The sequence below is a fragment of the Chiloscyllium plagiosum genome, chromosome 37 (assembly GCF_004010195.1).
Source record: "Chiloscyllium plagiosum isolate BGI_BamShark_2017 chromosome 37, ASM401019v2, whole genome shotgun sequence".
Classification (NCBI taxonomy): domain Eukaryota; kingdom Metazoa; phylum Chordata; class Chondrichthyes; order Orectolobiformes; family Hemiscylliidae; genus Chiloscyllium; species Chiloscyllium plagiosum.
In genome coordinates, this window is record NC_057746.1 from 34,278,150 (window position 1) to 34,298,793 (window position 20,644).

Sequence of the window (20,644 nt, forward strand, 5' to 3'; positions counted from 1 at the left end):
CTTCCCAATGATGCCCTTGTTAGGGTGCACTGGCCAAACTGTTGTGTCCAGGGGATGTGCAGGTTAGCTGGATTGGCCACGTTAAATTAAGGGTTGCAGGGTTAGGGGCAGGATGGTGTTTGGAGGGTCGGTGTAGAGTCAATGGGCTGAACGGCCTCTTTCCACATTGTAGGTATCCTGTGAAGATTAGATTCCCTACAGTGTGGAAGCTGGCCCTTCGGCCCAACAACTCCACACGGACCCTCCGAAGAGTAACCCACCCAGACCCATTTCACTCTGACTAATGCATCTAACACTACAGGCAATTTAACATGGCCAATTCACCTGAACTGCACATCTTTGACTGTGGGAGGAAACCGGAGCACCCGGAGGAAAGAATGTGCAAACTCCACACAGACAGTCATCCGAGGCAGGAAGCGAACCTGGGACCCTGGTGCTGTGAGGCTGCAGTTCGAACCACTGAGCCACCGTGCCACCCATAGGAAGGAAGGGAAAAGTCAGAGATGGACCAAGTGGAGGTGAGAGAGGATGGAAATTGGAAGCAGTCCTGATGAATTTGGTGTCAGAGAAAGAGGTATGAGTGGGGACCAAGTAGGACTGGAATAAGGAATGTCCCATGTACCCAACAAAGAGACCTCTGTAATTGGAGCCTGTGTGGGTATCCATGGCCAGCCCTCTGACACGCAGATAGTGAGAGGTGTAAAAGTGGAAGTTATTCAAAGTGAGAACAAATACAGGGTGAAAGTGAGGACTGCAGATGCTGGAAACCATAGTTTAGATCAGAGTGGTGCTGGAAAAGCATAGCAGGTCAGGCAGCATCTGAGGAGCAGGAAAATCAGTGTTTCAGGCAAATGCCCTTCATCAGGAATAGAGAACAAATACAGTCAGGCACTAAAGGGACAGTACAGGAGGTATGAGAGAGCCTTTCAGGCCCTCCCTGTTGGGGGATGGACGTGTAAAGGCATGACTGTGATAGTTTGGGTGATTCAAATTAACCTTCTGTCCACAGCCAGAGGATCTGCTCACGGGAGGGTGAATCAAGAATTGGGGTGAACTCAGCTGACAGTCGGAGTGGTTGATTTGGATTTTCTTCCTATGTCCCATTCCCTGAAGGAAGAAAGTTGAATCATCACAATGGGACATACGGATGGGCCTGGTCTCTGGGTTTACTGAGACTGCGCCAGTCAAGTGAGGACTGACCTTTCCCATCTGAGCTCTGCACACTTGCACCAATTCCCCCCAATGCTCCAGGCGAGGATCCCTGTGCCACTCCAGAAAAATTCTGAGGAATCACGAGGGTCAATTTCCTTTGGGCCTCATCCCCTCAACAATACAGATGAGGAATGGGGTTTCCCCCACAGAGCTGCAGGGGCACTGAGGGGGGGGTGATGGTGACTGAAGTGAAATCACTGTCAGGAAACAGCGCTGGGTTACTCAGCAAAGGGGAAAGCAGAGATGCCTCTCGGTCTGGGTTTGGCCGGGGGTGGGGGGGGGGGGGGGGGATGTTGCTAGTGTTCCCTGTCAGATGAAGCAGCTCGGAGGACAGAGGCGTTGAACAGAGGGTTGTAGATTTCCATCTCGCCTGCCTGGATTGGATAGAGACGGGGGAGACTGAGGTTAGCAGTGGTCAGCAATCACACATCATAACTCACACTAACAACCTGAGTGAGCACAGCACAGTCAGCCCCCACTATCAGAACTGTCTCCCTTTCAACCAGCTAATGTTCCAGGAGACTTTAATCTCAATCCTTAACTTGGACCATTGGACCAGCTCTGAGCGAGGTGAGGTGCAATGTCTTCGGTCTGAGGCTGGTGAATCTCTAGAATTCTCCACCGTGGAGGTTCTGTGATAACAAGGGACTGCAGATGGTGCAGTGGTAGTGGTTCCAGCTCTGAGCAAGGAGATCCATGTGGAATTCAAAGGGAAGTGTCACATGTCACCCCTGACACACTTGTGGGAATGTACGGCCTGGAAATGTGGGAGAGGCAGCTTCAACCGAGGCACTCCAGAGGTGCATTGGACGGGTACTCAGTTAGAAATGGAGGGCAATAAAACTGGTGCAGACATGATGGGCAGAATGGCTTCTTTCTGTGCCCTATTGACACCATGATTGTGTGATATAAGAGCACATCTTCTCCTCCTAAATATGGTAATTTAATTTCAAGTTCATAGTTTTCTTTAAACTTTTGTTTTAATTAAAATGACCACTTAAAGGGTGTGTTTCTTCAATTTACTAGTTAGACCATAAGACCATAAGATATAGGAGCAGAATTAGGCCATTCTGCCCATCAAGTCTGCTCCCCCATTCAATCATGGCTGATGTTTCTCAATCCCATTCTCCTGCCTTCTCCCTGTAACCCTTGACCCCCTTACTTATCAAGGACTTATTTATCTTTATCTTAAATACACTCAATGACTTGGCCTCAACAGCCCTCTGTGGCAAGTAGTTCCACAGATTCCCCATCCTCTGGCTGAAGAAATTCCTCCCCATCTAAAATCGAAAGGGTCATGCCTTCACCCTGAGGCTGTATCATCGGGTCAGAGTCCCTCTCACTAGTGGGAGCATCTTGTCAATGTCCACTCCATCCAGGCCTCTCAGTATTCTGTGAGCTTCAATCAGATCCCCGTCATCCTTCTAAACTCTATCGAGTACAGACCCAGAGTCCTCAACCTTTCCTCACATGACAAGCCCTTAATTCTTAGGATCATTCTTGTAAATCTCCTCTGAACCCCCTCCAATTCCAGCACATCCTTCCTTAGATACAGGGTCCAAAACTGCTTACCATATTCCAAATACAGTCTGACCAGAGCCTCATACAGCATCAGCAGCCCACCTCTGTGGAATATTTTATTTGGCTTACTGAACATGTGTAAAGAGGAATGCTATCTCACTAGGTTTTGGCAGATCCATGACTGATATCTGTAATGTTACTCTCTGCGGATGAACATACAAATCGAAAGAAGGAGTTGTGTCTGGATTCCCATGTCTCGTTTTGACTTGGAATCCATTTCACCGCAGTCAGCAGCTGGTAAACCCCAGGGTGAACTGTCTCCCCATTGCCGTTACTCTGGGTTTGATGTGCCTGGGCTGAAGGCTGCCACGGAATAACAGAGGGCCGAATGGCCTGTTTCTATGCAGGAAATGCTGCAGGTCCAGCTGGATCTGAGCACTCACGGCTATGTCAGCAGGTGTATTTAACTGGGTCAGGAGGAGCTGGCACAAGGAGCAATGTCCTTGGAAGGACAGGAAGTCAGTAATAACAGAACCGGGTGTGAAAATAACAAACTAATTTTAATCTGGATTGGAGCAAGGGGCTGCAGGAGAGATAAGGAAACCACATACAGTACAAGGACAGAATATTGTGGATGTGGTAGATCTAAACTTGAACAGGAGCTATTATTGAAGCCCAACATGCACACACACGCAGGTACACACACATACACACAGGTACACAAACACACACACACACACACACACAGGTACACACGCACAGGCACAAACACACGCACGTACACACATACACAGGCACAAATACACACACATACACACATATGTACATGTACACACGCACAGGCAGGTACAGGCACAAACACACACATGTACACACATATGTACACAGACACACACGTACACACACACAGGCAGGTACAGAAACAGACACGCAGGTACAGGCAAAAACACACACACGCACGTACACACACACGCAGGTACAGGCACAAACACACAAGCAGGTACAGACAGACACACACACGTACACACACACACGCAGGTGCAGACACACACGCACGTACACACACACACACGCATGTATACACACACAGGCACAAACGCACGTACACACACGCACGTACACACACAGGCACAAACACAAACATGTACACACGCAGGTACAGACACACGCAGGTACACACACGCGCGCAGGTACGTACACACACACATGCATGTACACACACACACACACACACACACGTACAGACACACAGGCACACACACGCAGGTACAGACACACAGACACAAACACACACACGCACACACACGTACACACACACACAGGTACAGACACACAGGCATAAACACACACACGCACACACACACAGACACACACATGCAGGTACAGACACACAGGAACAAACACACACACACATGTCCACATACACACGCAGGTACAGACACACACGCAGGTACAAACACACACATATCTACACAGAAACACATGTACACGCACAGGCATACACACACGCATGCATGTACACAGACACACCCATGTACACAGACACACCCATGTACACAGACATACAAACACAGGTACGCACACAGGTGCACACACACACACAGATACATACGCACACAGGTACATGCACAGGTACACACACACTGAGGGAATTGAACTCCATGATCAGCTATGACAGTACCGAATGACGGTGTGGCTAGAGGGTGAAATGGCCAACTCCTGCTCCTCTCTTCTGTGATTCCACGTTTCTACATACAAACGCACACACACATGCAAACATACACACAAATGCATGCATACATGTAAACATACACACAAATGCATGCACACATGTAAACATACACACACATGCATGCATACACATATGTCAGACATGTGCATACATGCATATACTCACAAACGCATACACAGCTGATATAAAATATTGGACAAGGTCTAAAAAATACTTTCAGGAAGTTCTTGGAGCTGAATGTTCATATTTGACAGCAACAATCATTAATTCTGAGTGGTTTTCTTCAGAAGACAGAAGGATAAGGGGACGGCCTGAGAGAGATTTTAGAGTAATCAAGGGAGGTCTGGTTAATTGGAGAGAGGTGGAGATGGACCCTTTCAGACTCAGTAATATCTAAATAACATGTATTTATTCAGTATTTTACCATTTGTACAATTAATCAGTGATTTATTCTGTAATCCAAGGTGACACCTGAACATGGCAAGATTTGAACCTATCTACAAGTGAGGATACTAAATAAATCTCAATGTGTTGGACGAGTACACAACCATCGCCAGAATAAAGTAGTCACTAACAAATCCAGTCAGGAATTCCAAAGGAATATGTTTAGCCTGTGAGCAGTGAGGGTGTGGTTGGTGTGAAGAGCATTGAGGTATTTCTTGTGGCGATAGACAGGTTCAGGAGGCAGAGAGGGAACCGAGGGAGTGAGCCAGGGAAACACTGACATAAGCTCGGAACACTTCCCTGTCAGACCTCCTTTGGGGCTGCACGCTCAGAGACATGGGGAGTTTGTACGGAATGAAATAGAGGATACGGATTGCTTCGTGGAAAAGTCTTACCGGGGCCAGACCAGGGCATTCGTAGACGGTGTACTCTCCGTTTCCATTAGCCATCTCCCAGTCTGTGGATATCTGCTTCTTCTGGACCTCAGACCTGCCCCTGGAGTTGGGAAAAGAGAATGGCCCCAGTCAGTGAGCGAGGTGTATGTTTTTTTAAGATTAGGATTAATCCTCGACACAACATGGTGGGTCGAAAGGCCTGTTCTGTGCTGTACATTTCTATGTTCTATGTTCTAAGTCACCCGTTATTGTCTTGTATACAGTACACTACCTATGGCCAGCCAGCTCAGAGTCAGTCCCTAAATTGAGGAGACTCTAATCTGTTTTTTTCTCTCTCTTCTTTCCAATTTATACTTTTCTGTCTTTCCCACACTACCGCCTAAGTGCGGTAGTGCCTATATTTTCCCCAGAACCCATGTTGAGTGAACAAGGTGTATCCATGTCTGTGGATGGGGATTGGCTGGTGGTAATTCAGAGAGGAGATTTGGTTGAGGTGGAACTGGCTTCGCCTTAACTTAGCTGGTGTGAAACCAGAAATCCATCGAGCACAGTTAGCCAATGCCCTTCCAAGGAGTTCAGGAATCTAAAGTAAAGCCCTGTTGGCTTTGGGAGATCCTGAAAGTGGGAACGGGGCTACACAAATGCAATTTCTCTTTTCCTTTACACTTTTTGGCATGTGCGAGAGACAGTGACAGAAACAAAGAACTTGCATTAATGTAGTCATGATTTGGAGATGCCGTTGTTGGACTGGGGTGTACAAAGTTAAAAATCACACAACAACCATAGGGAGGGCCTCAACCGGACCTTGGGTTCATGTCACACTACAGGTGACCACCATTGCACTATACACACACATAGACACTCCTACACACACAAGCACTCCTATACACACACGGACACACCACACACACACACACATGTCTGTGGGGTGAATTTGTACTTGCAGAGTTACATTGTATTTTGCCCAAAAACTGCATGATTTCATGTAAAACTCTATATCTCACTTTTTACATTAGAATCAATCTAAACATCATGGCACAGACAAAGAGGGCTAACACCTTCAGCATATTGTCTAGCTAACATCAATTGTTACAGCTAACCTGAGAATGCAACTTTAAAAAAAGGTTTTGTGATTTACACATGAAAGAAGTGAAACTGTCATGGTATTCGAACAGATGAAAGACTCAACAAACAATCAAGGTATTTTTGAATGTATAATTTCAGTTACATCACACTGTAAACTTTTGCTATAAATCCTGTGTCTTACAATCGTGTGCTCCACAATCACCTGATGAAGGAGCAGTGCACCGAAAGCTAGTGCTTCCAATTAAACCTGTTGGACTATAACCTGATGTTGTGTGATTTTTAACTTTGCATTAGTGTAGCACCTCTGATGACATTCCAAAGCACCATCCAACTTATAGCAACAACTCTGGTTGTAAATCGCTGTTAACACAATAAAACATCAAAGGTTAACACAATGAAATGTGAAAGGGAAGCTTTATGGGATCATTACAAAACAAAGGAGCCCCCCCCCCCATCCTAGTAAATTTCCTCTGAACCCTTTCCAAAGCTTCCACATTCTTCTTATAATGCGGTGACCAGAACTGACACAATACTCAAGTGCGGCAGCACCAGAGTTTTGTACAGCTGCAGCATGACCTCGTGGCTCTGAAACCCAATCCCTCTACCAATAAAAGCTAACACGCTGAATACCTTCTTGACAACCCTGGGTGGCAACTTTCAGATATCTATATACATGGACACCAAGATCTCTCTTTTCATCTACACTACCAAGAATCTTACCATTAGCCCAGCACTCTGCCTTCCTGTTACTCCTTCCAAAGTGAATCACCTCACACTTTTCAGCATTAAACTCCATTTGCGACCTCACAGCCCAGCTCTGCAGCTTATTTATGTTGGAAATGTGTTGCTGGAAAAGCGCAGCAGGTCAGGCAGCATCCAGGGAACAGGAGAATCGACGTTTCGGGCATAAGCCCTTCTTCAGGAATCAATGCAGCTTATTTATGTTCCTCTGTAACCTACATCATCCTTTGGCACTATTCACAACTCTACCAACCTTAGTGTCATCTGCAAATTTATTTGCACATCATTCTATGCCCTCATCCAGATCATTTATAAAAATGACAAACAGCAGTGGCCCCAAAACAGATCCTTACAGTACACCACTAGTAACCGAAATCCAGGATGAATATTTCCAATCAGCCACCATCCTCTGTCTTCTTTCAGCTAGCCAATGTCTTATCCAAACTGCTAAATCACCCTCAATCCCATGCCTCCGTATTTTGTGCAATACTCTATTGTGGGGAACCTTATCAAACACTTTACTGAAATCCATATACACCACATCAACCACTTTTCCCTCATCCACCTGTGTGGTAACCTTCTCAAAGAATTCAATAAAGGTTTGTGAGGCACGAGCTACCCTTCACAAAACCATTTTGACTATCCCTAATCAACTTATTCTTTTCTAGATAATTATAAATCCTATCTCTAATAATCTTTTCCAACACTTTACCCACAACCGAAGTAAGGCTCACTGGTCGATAATTACCAGGGTAGTCTCTACTCCCCTTCTTGAACAAGGGGACAGCATTTGCTATTCTCCAGTCTCCCGGCGCTATTCCTGTCGACAATGATGACATAAAGATCAAAGCCAAAGGCTCTGCAATCTCCTCCCTGACTTCCCATATAACCCTGGGATAAATCCCATCTGGCACACGGCACTTATTTATTTTCACACTTTCCAGAATTGTTAACACCTCCTCCTTGTGAACCTCGATCCCATTTAGTCTAGGAGTTTGTATCTCAGTATTCTCCTCGACAACATTATCTTTTTCCAGTGTGGATACTAAGGAGTATTATTCATTTAGTGCTTCTCCTATGTCCTCTGACTCCACGCATGTCTTACCAGTACTATCGTTGATTGGCCCTAATCTTTCTCTAGTCATTCTTTTATTCCTGACATACTTAAAGAAAACCTTAGTGTTTTCCTTGATCCTATGCACTAATTACTTCTCAAGTCCCCTCCTCGTTCTTCTTAGCTCTCTCTTTTGGTCTTTCCTGGCTAAGCTGAGTCAAGACTGGGTCAGTTTTGCCTCACAGATCGAAGTAGGTCAGCAGACATGAGCAGAGAGGGAAGGCCAGAGTTAGGAGACTGCTTAAGGGAGGATTGTCAAGCAGAAGGAGATGGCAGAGATAGCGAGGGAGAGGCAAGGCCAGGAAGAGATTGGAAACTGAGGACAGGAAACCTGCCTGGGATGTAAGAATTAAGATTAGAGTGGTGCTGGAAAAGCACAGCAGGCCATGCAGCATCCGATGAGCAGGAAAATCGACATTTCGGGCAGGAGCCCTTTGTCAGGAATGTAGGCGTTAACTAGCCCACTACATTTCCTTTGGGCAAACAGTGGAGATTGGCTCTGCCTGAGTTACAGGAACATAGAATAGAACAGTACAGCACTGTACAGGCCCTTCGGCCCTCGATGTTGTACCGGCCTTTTATCCTACTCTAAGATCAGATCAACCTACATAACCTCATTGTACTATCTTATATATGCCTATCCGAGAGTCACTTAAATGTCCCTAAATGTATCCAATGCATTCCATGCACCCACCATTCTCTGCGTAAAGAACAAACTTCTGACATCTCCCCTAAACCTTCCTCCAATCACCTTAAAATTATATCCCCTCATGATAGTCATTTCTGCCTGGAAAATGTCTCTGACTATCCAGACTATCTATGCCTCTCAACATCTTGTATACCTCTATCAAGTCACCTCTCATCCTTCTTCACTCCAATGAGAAAAGCCTCCCTCAACCTTTCCTCATAAGTCATGCCCTCCAGTCCAGGCAGCATCCTGGTAAATCTCCTCTGCACTCTGTCTAATTTTTCTATTACAAGGCAACCAGAACTGAACATGATATTCCAAATATTCCCTCCCTATGGGCACCGTAGGTCAACCTACAGCACATGGACTGCAGAGGTTCAAGAAGGCAGCTCACCCCCACCTTCTCAAGGGCGGGCAACTAAGATTGGGCCCAATGTTAAACACTGGGCCCATCCAGAGACACCCATATCCCACGAATGAGTAAAGAAATAGTCCTTATTTGTGGGCAACATGGCAAGGAATGGATTTGGAGAGTCACAGAGCCATGCAATATGGAAATAGACCCTTTGGGGCAACCAGTCATAGAGTCATAGAGCTGTACAGCATGGAAACAGACTCTTCGGTCCAACCCGTCCATGCCGACCAGATATCCCAACCCAATCTAGTCCAACCTGGCAGCACCCGGCCCATATCCCTCCAAACCCTTCCTATTCATTTACCCATCCAAATGTCTCTTAAAAGTTGCAATTGTACCAGTCTCCACCACATCCTCTGGCAGCTCATTCCATACACATACCACCTCCAAGGCCTGCAAGTACTTACTCCTCCATGGCCTGCAGAGCTTTCTTCTGGTGCAGATACTGGTGTTTCTGAAGCTTTGCAACTATCTTCCAGTCTACAGGCTGAGGGAGAGAGGAGAGAGATCTGAGCTCCAATTTTTACCCGAATTATAAACACTTCCACCGACAAACAAGATCTCTGATTCCTGCTCATTTTAAGGATTCGACATGCAAACATTTGCTCATAATGACAAATGGATATTTTGTGTACAATTCGATTTGTGAACATATTCAGGAATGGAGCCTGTTTGCAATGTGAGGAGGGCCTAAACTGTCCATTCTGTTTTACTGTAACTGGGGGTGTGAGTGTGTTCAAGTGAATGAAATGTGGTTAACCCCATTTCACTCAGCAATGGCCCCATGTTCAGATATGGATGGACTCACCCATTTCCCAGAAAATCACACTCATCCCGAAGACTCTCAATTCCTTCCCGAAAATTCACACCCATCCCAGAGACTCTCACCCCATCCTGGAGACTCATTTCCATCCCAGAAATTCACTCGCATTCCAGCGACTCACTTCCATCCTGGAATCTCACCTCCACCCCGGAATCTCATCCCTACCCCGGAGACTCATTCCCATCCTGGAAACCCGCTCCCATCCTGGAGACTCACTCCCATCCCAGAGACTCGCCCCCATCCTGGAATCTCACTACCACCCCAGAGACTCACTCCCACCCCAGTGACTCACTCCCATCCTAGAATCTCACCCCTATCCTGGAGACTGACTCCTATCCCAGAGACTCGCCCCCATCCCAAAATCTCACTACCATCTCAAAGAGCAGTGGAACATTAGGCCCAATACAGTGGGTCAGGAGTCACATGCAGGCCAGACCAGGTAGGGACAGGACAGTTGCCTCCCTAAAGGGGCATTGGCAAACCAGATGGCTTTTTGATGAGAATTGTTGATTATTGTCACCATTGCTGAGAGTAGTTTCATATTCCTTATTTATTAATTAAACTTACATTCCACCTGCTACTATTGAACCTGCATTGCCACAGAAACAGCCTGAGTCTCTGAACTATTTTAGGCCAATACCTTCAAGCATTAAGCCCCCATTGAACCTTAATCATGAGAAACTTTTATATTTTAGGAAGGTTACTTGTGTACAAATGGAACAAGATCCAGGCTTGGGCTGACAAGTGATAAGTAGCATTTGCGCCACACAAATGTCAGGCAATGACCATCACCAATAAGAGAAAATCTACTCACTGTCCCTTGACATTCAATGGTGTTACCACCACTGAATCCCCCACTATCAACATCCTGGGGATTTATCATTGAGTAGAACTCATCTGGACTCATCACATAAACATAGCAGCTACAAGAGCAGATTGGAAGCTAGGAATACTACGGTGAGTAATTCATCTCCTGACTTCACAAAGCCTGTCCACCATCTCCAAGGCTCTGATCACCATTTTTGAGGCACAAGTCAAGAGTGTGAGGGAATACTCCCCACTTGCCTGGATGGTGCAGCATCAACAACACTCAAGAAGCTTGACACCATCCAGGGACAAGCCAGCTCGCTTGATTAGCACCACATCCACAAACATTCCCTCCCTCCCTCCACCACTGACACTCAGTAGCAGCAGTGTGTACTATCTACAAGATATACTGCAGAAATTCACCAGAGCTCCTTCAACAGCACCTTCCAAACCCACAACTGCTTCCATCTGGAAGGACAAGGGCAGCGGATGCATGGGAATACAACAAAGGGTCCTGACCTGAAATGCCGACTTTCCTGATCCTCTGATGCTGACCTGCTGTGCCTTTCCAGTTGCACATTTTATCGACTCGGACTTCCAGCATCTGCGGTCCTTACCATCTCCACCACCCCCTGTAAATCCCACTCCAAGCCACTCACTATCCTGACTTGGAAATATATTGTCATTCCTTCAGTGTTGCTATGTTGGTTATGGGTTAATTACTGGGTTGGACACCAGGAAAAAAAAATCGCCTGTTCTTTTTGCAAAAAACAAATGGGAAGCCATGTGTTCCCTGGACAAATGTAATGACACTCTGACCTGCAACAGTGTGGCATTCCCATGGTAATGCTCCGAGAATGCTGGCCTAGCTTTTGCACTCAGGTCGTTGAAGTGGGATTTGAATCTGTGATTTGCCTCAGAGGCAAGGCAGATACCCACCATTCCTGACTGAAGCTGCTTCTAAACTTTGGGAGCAGGTAGCGAGATCTTATCCCCACCCCCCACCACACCGTTCCCTCCCCGGCATCCCCCGTCTGACAGGGTCAGGGCCCAGTTGCCTACCTGGGGTTGTGGCTGCTTGTTCCAGTCGTAGGCTGCATTCTGGGTCCTCCTCACCTCCTTTTGCAGCCTGAAGTGAAACAGAGGCTCCTGTCAGAACCCACACAGGATAACACCTACCCCCCACACATCGGACAGCAGGCACTGGCAAAACTCAACGGCAGGATGGAAATGTCCTGGAGACTGTGAATTGAAGTAATTCCCCAGGGAACGAGAAAGAGACATTGGGGAAATTTCCCAAAAATCAATGATTTGGACATGGGGAGTGGGAGATTTTAATTCACCTTGAGCATTTTCACTCATTATAACATAACTTATATTTGTTCAGCAAGAAGAGACAGCTCCAAGCAATACAGAGCCAATCAGCTATGAGGTCAGACGACCATAAATTTGGTCAAAGATTTTGCTTTCAAGGAGAGTTTTAAGAGGAAGAAGTGAGAGAGAGAGAGAGAGAGAGAGAGAGAGAGACAAAGAGATTTAATGAGGAAATTCTTAAGTTTAAGTTGGGAGATGATATTGCGGCTGTACAAGACGTTGGTTAGGCCACTTGTGGAATATTGCGTGCAATTCTGGTCTCCCTCCTATCGGAAGGATGCTGTGAAACTTGAAAAGGTTCTGAAAAGATTTACAAGGATGTTGCCAGGTTTGGAAGATTTGAGCTATAGGGACAGGCTGAACAGTCTCGGGCTGTTTTCCCTGGAGTGTCGGACACTGAGGACTGACCTTATAGAGGTTTATAAAACAATGAGGGCGATGGATAGGATAAATACCAAAATGTCTTTTTCCTGGGATGGGTGAATCCAGAACGAGAGAGGAATAGGTTTAAGATGAGAGGGGAAAGATATAAAAGAGACCTAAGGGACAACTTTTTCATGCAGAGGGTGGTGCAGAACCAGAGAGCATAGGTTTAGGTGAGGGCAGAAAGATATAAAAGAGATCTAAGGGGCAACCTTTTCATACACAAATGAGCTGCAGAGGAGGTGGTGGAGGCTGGTACAATTATGACATTTAAAAGGCATTTGGATGGGTATATGAATAAGAAGGGTTTAGAGGGATATGGACCAAGTGTCAGCAAATGAGGTTAGGTTAGGCTATCTGGTCGGCATGGACGAGTTGGACCAAAGGGTCTGTTTCTAGGCTGTGCACCTCACTGACTCTGATTCTAGGTGCCAGGCAGGTGAATGAAGCCAGTGAAGAGGCCAGACTTAGAAGAGAGTAGATCTGGAGGGTTGTTGTGGCTGGAGGAGTTTATCGAGAAAGGAAGGGAGCCAAGGCCATGTCATGATTTGTAACTGAGGACAAAAAGTTTGAGAATCGAGTTGTTTGAGGTATCCAATGTGATAGTGCTGGGGAGGGGGAGAGGCTGCTAAATGGTCCATTTGACCAATGTTCAGGGACCAAAACCATCATGTGACAGAGAATCACAATTGGCCGGGGATGGAAAGGACAAGCCAAAGGTTATTAAAGCTTTCTCTCTTGCACTCAGCTGCATAATTCTGAGTTCTCATAGTGCCTGTACCTCTGGGGTGAGAATTCCAGGTTCAAATCCCACTCTGGGATCCATTGGCTAGGTGGCGAAAGCATGTGTCTTGTTTCAGCAGACCAATAATCGGCTCAGGAAAATGCCTGCCCCTAATACCCCCATCCCTGATGGGATAAGTGTGTGTATGTGTGAATAAATGCTTAAATGTACACAGGGGTTTTGCCCTGCAGGAGGGTCTGTCCACAGATGCTGAGTTTCTCCAGTAATTGCTATTGTCAGGCAAACTTTGAGCCACACAAGGGGGTATTAGGTCCTGGGATAAAAGTTTGTTTTTTAATGACTCGTCTTTTAGGAAGACCGAGAGGGAATTGCTGAGGTTCCCAGCGAAGGATTAAATTCTGATTTACGCGTGAGGCCAGGCTTGGAGGAGTGTAGGGAGCTCAGTGATACTGTAGGTGGTGATGGAAGTTACCTGTACCAGAACAAACCAGCGACTCCCAGTCCGAAGAGGCCACTCACACTACAGATGATAATCAGGCCTGCAGAGAGAGAGGAGAGAAGAGGGGAGGGGAGGGTGCGCAGGAAAATGTTAGTACATTAACTTTCTCCTTTTCCAGCTTGGTCATGCAGCTGAGGTCCCTTGAAGAAACAGACACGTACCCAGTCAGATCACTGACAGCGGAGAGTGAACGATGAATGAGGTCTCCTTCACTGAAACTGGCAAGCTATCGGACTTTTCCATACCTCGTTTCTTCATCAGCACTTTCAAAAACAGAAGTGGGGTTCACATCATTGCCTATTCCCCAGCCTCCCTTCCTCACTTTCCAATTCATACCAAGTTGGAGAATTGCTGGTAACACAACAGTCACAACCTTTCTCCTTGCAGTCATCAGGACGGTATCACAAGATAGTCAGCATGACTTTGTGCACAGGAAATCATGTCTCAGAAACGTGATTGAACCTTTTGAAAACGTAACAAAGAGGATTGACGAAGGCAGAGCAGTAGAGATGATATATATGGACTTCAGTAAGGCGTTTGACAAGGTTCCTAATAGAGACTGGTTAGCAAGGTTAGATCTCATGGAATACAGGGAGAACTAGCTCAAAGGTAGAAGACAGAGGTTGATGGTGGAGGGTTGTTTTTCAGACTGGAGGCCTGTGACCAGTGGAGTGTCACAAGGATTGGTGCTGGGTCCACTACTTCTCAGCATTTATATAAATGATTTGGATGTGAGTATAAGAGGTATAGTTAGTAAGTTTGCAGATGACACCAAAATTAGAGGTGTAGTGGACAGCGAAGAGGGTTACCTCAGATTACAACAGGATCTGAACCAGATGGGCCAATGGGCTGAGGAGTGGCAGATGGAGTTTAATTCAGATAAATGTGAGGTGCTGCACTTTGGGAAAGCAAATCTTAGCAGGACTTATACACTTTATGGTAAGGTGATGGGGAGTGTTACTGAACAGAGAGACCTTGGAGTGCAGGTTCATAGCTCTTTGAAATTGGAGTCGCAGGTAGATAGGACAGTGAAGGTGGCTTTTGGTATGCTTTCCTTTATTGGTCTGAGTATTGAGTACAGGAGTTGAGAGGTCATGTTGCGGCTGTACAGGACATTGTTTCGGCTACTTTTGGATTATTGCGTGCAATTCTGGTCTCCCTCCTATAGGAAGGATGTTGTGAAACTTGAAAGGGTTCAGAAAAGATTAGCAAGGATGTTACCAGGTTTGAGGATTTGAGCAATAGGGAGAAGCTGAATAGACTTGGACTGTTTTTCCCTGGAGGGAGGCTGAGTGGTGACCTCATAGGGGTTTATAAAATCATGAGGGGCATGGATAGGGTAAATAGACAAGGTCTTTTCCCTGGGGTAGGGGGAGTCCAGAACTAGAACTAGAGATTTAATATGAGAGGGGAAATATATAAAAGAGAGGAGCAGCACTGTGGCTCAGTGGTTAGCACTGCTGCCTCACGGTGTCAGGGACCCAAGTTGGATTCCGGTCTTGGGCGACTGTCTGTGTGGAGTTTGCACATTCTGCATGTGTCTGCATGGGTTACCTCTGGGTGCTCCACTTTCCTCCCACAATCTAAAGATGTGCAGGTTAGGTGAATTGGCCATGCAAAATTGCCTATAGTGTTAGGTGCATTAGTCAGGGATAAATGTAGGGTTAGGGAATGGGTCTGGGTGCGTTACTCTTCTGGGGGTCAGTGTAGACTTGTTGGGACAAAGGGCCTCTTTCCATACTGAAGCGAATCTTAAAAAAAAAGTATTGACATAGGAGAGAAACTGGAATACAGACCTAAGGGGTAACTTCTTCACGCAGAGGGTGGTGTGCGTGTGGAATGAGCTGCCAGAGGAAGTGGTGGAGGCTGGTACAATTGCAACATTTAAAAGGCATCTGGATGGGTTTATGGATAGGAAGGGTTTGGAGGGATGTAGGCCGGGTGATGGCAAGTGGGACTAGATTGGGTTGGGGTATCTGGTCGGCATGGACGGGTTGGACTGAAGGGTCTGTTTCCGTTCTGTACATCTCTATGACTCTATGACAACTCACATGCGTTGCCATAGAGAATGGAACTGCCAGTGGCCCCTCCATGCTTATATTTAATTCAGAAAAGGCAAACTGCCTGGACATCTCATTGCGTTCAATTCTGGAAGGACGTGGAGGCTTTGGAGAAGGTGCAGAAGAGGTTTACCAGGACTAGAGGGTATGAGCAAAATGGAGAGGCTAGAAAAACTCAGGTTGTTTTCTCTGGTGCGACAGTAGCTGAGGGGAGACTTAGAGTCATAGAGTCATAGAGATGTACACCACGGAAACAGACTCTTCAGTCCAACTCGCCCATGCCGACCAGATATCCCAACCCAATCTAGTCCCACCTGCCATCACCCGGCCTATATCCCTCCAAACCCTTCCTTGATAGAAGTTTATAAAATTATGAGATGCATAGATAGGTTTGATGGTCAGAATCTCTTTCCCCAGAGTTGAAATGTCTAAAACTAGGGAACATGCATTTAAGGTGAGGCAGGGGGTGGCGGAGGAGTTCAAAGGAGATGGAAGAAGCTGTTTTTCTTACACAGAGAGTGGTAGGAGTCTGGAACATGCTGCCATGGATGGTGGCGGATGCAGATAAGACAGGAGTGTTTAAGGGACTTTTAGATAAGCACATGGACATGCAAGGAATGGTGGGATATGAACCAAAGGCAGAAAAGATTTGTTTAATTTGGCGTCATGTTTAGTAGAATACCCTGGGCCGAAAGGCCTGTTCCTGTCTGTACTCTTCTATCTTCTATGTCTGTTTTACCTGTCAAGGACAGGTCGTTTCCTGACACAGTACGTAGATAGGCCAACAAGGGACGATGCCACATTGGATTTGGTACTGGTAATAAACATGGCTAGGTGTTAGATTTGGAGGTAGATGAGCACTTTGGTGGTAGTGACCACAATTTGGTTATGTTTACTTTTGCGATAGGTATACTCAGGGCAAGAGTTATAGCTGGGTGAAAGGCAACTATGATGCGATTAGGCAAGATTTAGGATGCATAGGATCTCAAAGGAAGCTGCAAGGGATGGGCACAATAGAAATATGGTGCTTATTCAAGGAACAGCCACTGCGTGTCCTTGATATGTATGCACCTGTCAGGCAGGGAGTCGTGGTTTACGAAGGAAGTTGAATCTCTTGCAAAGAAGAAGAACTGATTCTGGGTAATCCAAGATGGAGGATGGGAAAAATTTCAGGCTGTAACAGCTGCTCCTTTTTTGAGGTATTTTAGGTGTTGGATGTGATTTCCTCAAATTTCAGGAGCAGCAATTACTGTTTTATATGGAAAAAAAAACTTTGGGAAAAAAAGTCAAAACAACAGCAGTTTTAAAAGGGAGAAAAGGCACGGTGGTACAGTGGTTAGTACGGCTGCCTCACAGCGCTAGAGACCCGGGTTCAATTCCCGCCTCAGGTGACTATCCGTGTGGAGTTTGCACATTCTCCCCGTGTCTGCATGGGTTTCCTCCAGGTGCTCTGGTTTTCTCCCCAGTCCAAAAATGTGCAGTTTAGGTGAATTGGCCATGCTAAATTGCCCGTAGTGTTAGGTGAAGGAGTAAATGTAGGGAAATGGGTCTGGGTGGGTTGCACTTTGGTGGATCGATGTGGACTTGTTGGGCTGAAGGGCCTATTTTAACACTAAGTAATCTAATCTAAAAAAAACTCACAAAGGAAGCACATGGTGAGGACAGTGCAGGGCAGAGAGAGAAAGAGAGAAAACCTGCACAGTTACTGCCTTTGCTGTTTTGCAACATTTAAGAGGCGTCTGGATGGGTACGTGAATAGGAAGGGTTTGGAGGGATATGGGCCGGGTGCTGGCAGGTGGGACTAGATTGGGTTGGGATATCTGGTCGGCATGGACGGGTTGGACTGAAGAGTCTGTTTCCAGGCTGCACATCTCTATGACTCTAAGAAGGCTTATGTTAGGATGAGACATGAAGGCTTAGTTAGGGTGCTTGAGAGTTACAAGCTAGCCAGGAAAGACCAAAAGAGAGAACTAAGAAAGGCCAGGAGGGGCCATGAGAAGTCATTGGTAAATAGGATCAAAGAAAACCCTAAGGCTTTCCAAAGGTATTTCGGAATAAAAGAATGTCTGGAGTAAGATTAGTGTCAATCAAGCATAGTAGTGGGAAGTTGTGTGTGGCGTATGAGGAGATGGGGAAGTGCTAAATGAATATTTTTCCATAGTATCCACACTGGAAAAAGATAATGTTGTCAAGGAGCAGACTGAGATACAGGTTCCTAGACTAGATGGGATCGAGGTTCACAAGGAGGAGGTGTTGGCAATTCTGGAAACTGAAAATAGATAAGTTCCCTGGGCCGGATGGGATTTATTCTAGGATTCTATGGGAAGCCAGGGAAGAGATCGCAGAGCCTTTGATTTTGATTTTTATTTCATCATTGTCTAAAGGAATAGTCCCAGAAGATTGGAGGATAGCAAATGTTGTCCCCCTTTTCAAAAATGGGAGTAGAGACAACCCTGGTAATTATACACCAGAGAGTCTTACTTCCGTTGTGGTTCAAGTGTTGGAAAAGGATATAAGAAATAGGATTTATAAACATCTAGAAAGGAATAAGTTGAATGGGGATAGTCAACGTGGTTTTGTGAAGGATAGGTCATGCCTCACAAACCTAATTGAGTTCTTTGAGAAGGTGACCAAACAGGTGGATGAAGGTAGAGTGGTTGATGTGGTGTATATGGGACTAATATACTGGCATGGAAATTTGCTAGAACTGCTCAGGAGGATTTAAACTAATAAGATGGGCCGGGGTGGTGGGACCCAGGGAGATACTGAGGAAAGAGATCAATCTGAGACTGGTACAGTTGAGAACCGAAGTGAGTCAAACAGTCAGGGCAGGTGGGGACAAGGAAGCACTAATAAATTAAACTGCACTTATTTCATTGCAAGGGGCCTAACAGGGAAGGCAGATGAACTCAGGGCGTGGTTAGGAACATGGGACTGGGATATCATAGCAATTACACAAACATGGCTCAGGGATTGGCAGATTGGCAGCTTAATGTTCCAAGATACAAATGCTACAGGAAGGATAGAAAGGGAGGCAAGAGAGGAGGGAGAGTGGCATTTTTGATAAGGGATAGCATTACAGCTGTGCTGAGGGAGGATAATCCCGGAAATATATCCAGGGAAGTTATTTGGGTGGAACTGAGAAATAAGAAAGGGATGATCACCTTATTGGGATTGGATGATAGACCCCCCAGTAGTCAGAGGGAAATTGAGAAACAAACTTGTAAGGAGATCTCAGCTATCTATAAGAACAATCAGATAGTTATGGTAGGGGATTTTAACTTTTCAAACATCGATTGGGACTGCCATAGTGTTAAAGGTTTAGATGGAGAGGAATTTCTTAGGTGTGTAAAAGACAATTTTCTGATTCAGTATGTGGATGTACCTACTAGAGAAGGTGCAAAACTTGACCTACTCTTGGGAAATAAGGCAGAGCAGGTGACTGAGGTGTCAGTGGGGGAGCACTTTGGGGCCAGCGACCATAATTCTAGTCGTTTTAAAATAGTGATGGAAAAGGATAGACTAGATCTAAAAGTTGAAGTTCTAAATTGGAGAAAGGCCAATTTTGATGGTATTAGGCAAGAACTTTTGAAAGCTGATTGGAGGCAGATGTCCGCAGGTAAAGGGACGGCTGGAAAATGGGACGCCTTCAGAAATGGGATAACGAGAATCCAGGGAAAGTATATTCCTGTCAGGGTGAAAGGGAAGGCTGGTAGGTATAGGACATGCTGGATGACTAAAGAAATTGAGGGTTTGGTTAAGAAAAAGAAGGAAGCATATGTTAGGTATAGACAGGATAGATGGAGTGAATCTTTAGAAGAGTATAAAGACAGTAGGAGTATACTTAAGAGGGAAATCAGGAGAGGCAAAACTGGGACATGAGATAGCTTTGGCAAATAGAATTAAGGAGAATCCAAAGGATTTTTACAAATATATTAAGGACAAAAAGGGTAACTAGGGAGAGAATAGGGTCCCTCAAAGATCAGCAAGGCAGCCTTTGTGTTGAGCCACAGAAAATGGGTGAGATACCAAATGAGTATTTTGCATCAGTATTTACTGTAGAAAAGGATATGGAAGATATAGACTGTAGGGAAATAGATGGTGACATCTTGCAAAATGTCCAGATTACACAGGAGGAAGTGCTGGATGTCTTGAAACGTTAAAGGTGGATAAATCCCCAGGACCTGATCAGGTGTTCCCGAGAACTCTGTGGGAAGCTAGAGAAGTGATTGCTGGGCCTCTTGCTGAGATATTTGTATCATCGATAGTCACAGGTGAGGTGCCGGAAGACTGGAGGTTGGCAAACGTGGTGCCACTGTTTAAGACCGGTGAGCCTGACCTCAGTTGCAAGTTGTTGGAGAGAATCCTGAGGGACAGGATGCACATGTATTTGGAAAGACAAGGACTGATTCGGGTTAGTCAACATGGCTTTGTGCGTGGGAAATCATGTCTCACAAACTTGATTGAGTTTTTTGAAGAAGTAACAAAGAAGATTGATGAGGGCTGAGCAGTAGATGTGATCTATATGGACTTCAGTAAGGCATTCGACAAGGTTCCCCATGGGA

At 45.8% G+C, this 20,644-nt stretch overlaps 1 protein-coding gene across 3 annotated transcripts in view; it reads right to left on the reverse strand.

Annotated features, from left to right (window-relative positions):
- Positions 1 to 20,644, reverse strand: part of LOC122541501 (neural proliferation differentiation and control protein 1-like) — a 32,805-nt gene that overhangs the window by 6,228 nt on the left and 5,933 nt on the right. Inside the window, exons 3-7 of one of the 3 annotated variants that reach the window (XM_043678322.1) lie at positions 13,993 to 14,059; positions 12,041 to 12,107; positions 9,756 to 9,835; positions 5,305 to 5,404; positions 479 to 1,586 (exon numbers count right to left, since the gene is read on the reverse strand). In XM_043678322.1, coding sequence (XP_043534257.1) covers positions 1,509 to 1,586; positions 5,305 to 5,404; positions 9,756 to 9,835; positions 12,041 to 12,107; positions 13,993 to 14,059 — 392 coding nt within the window. In that variant the 3' untranslated portion in view covers positions 479 to 1,508. Of the gene's footprint in view, positions 1 to 478; positions 1,587 to 4,780; positions 5,405 to 9,755; positions 9,836 to 12,040; positions 12,108 to 13,992; positions 14,060 to 20,644 lie in introns of those variants that run through there. The other 2 variants (XM_043678323.1, XM_043678321.1) reach the window with 2 other exon arrangements.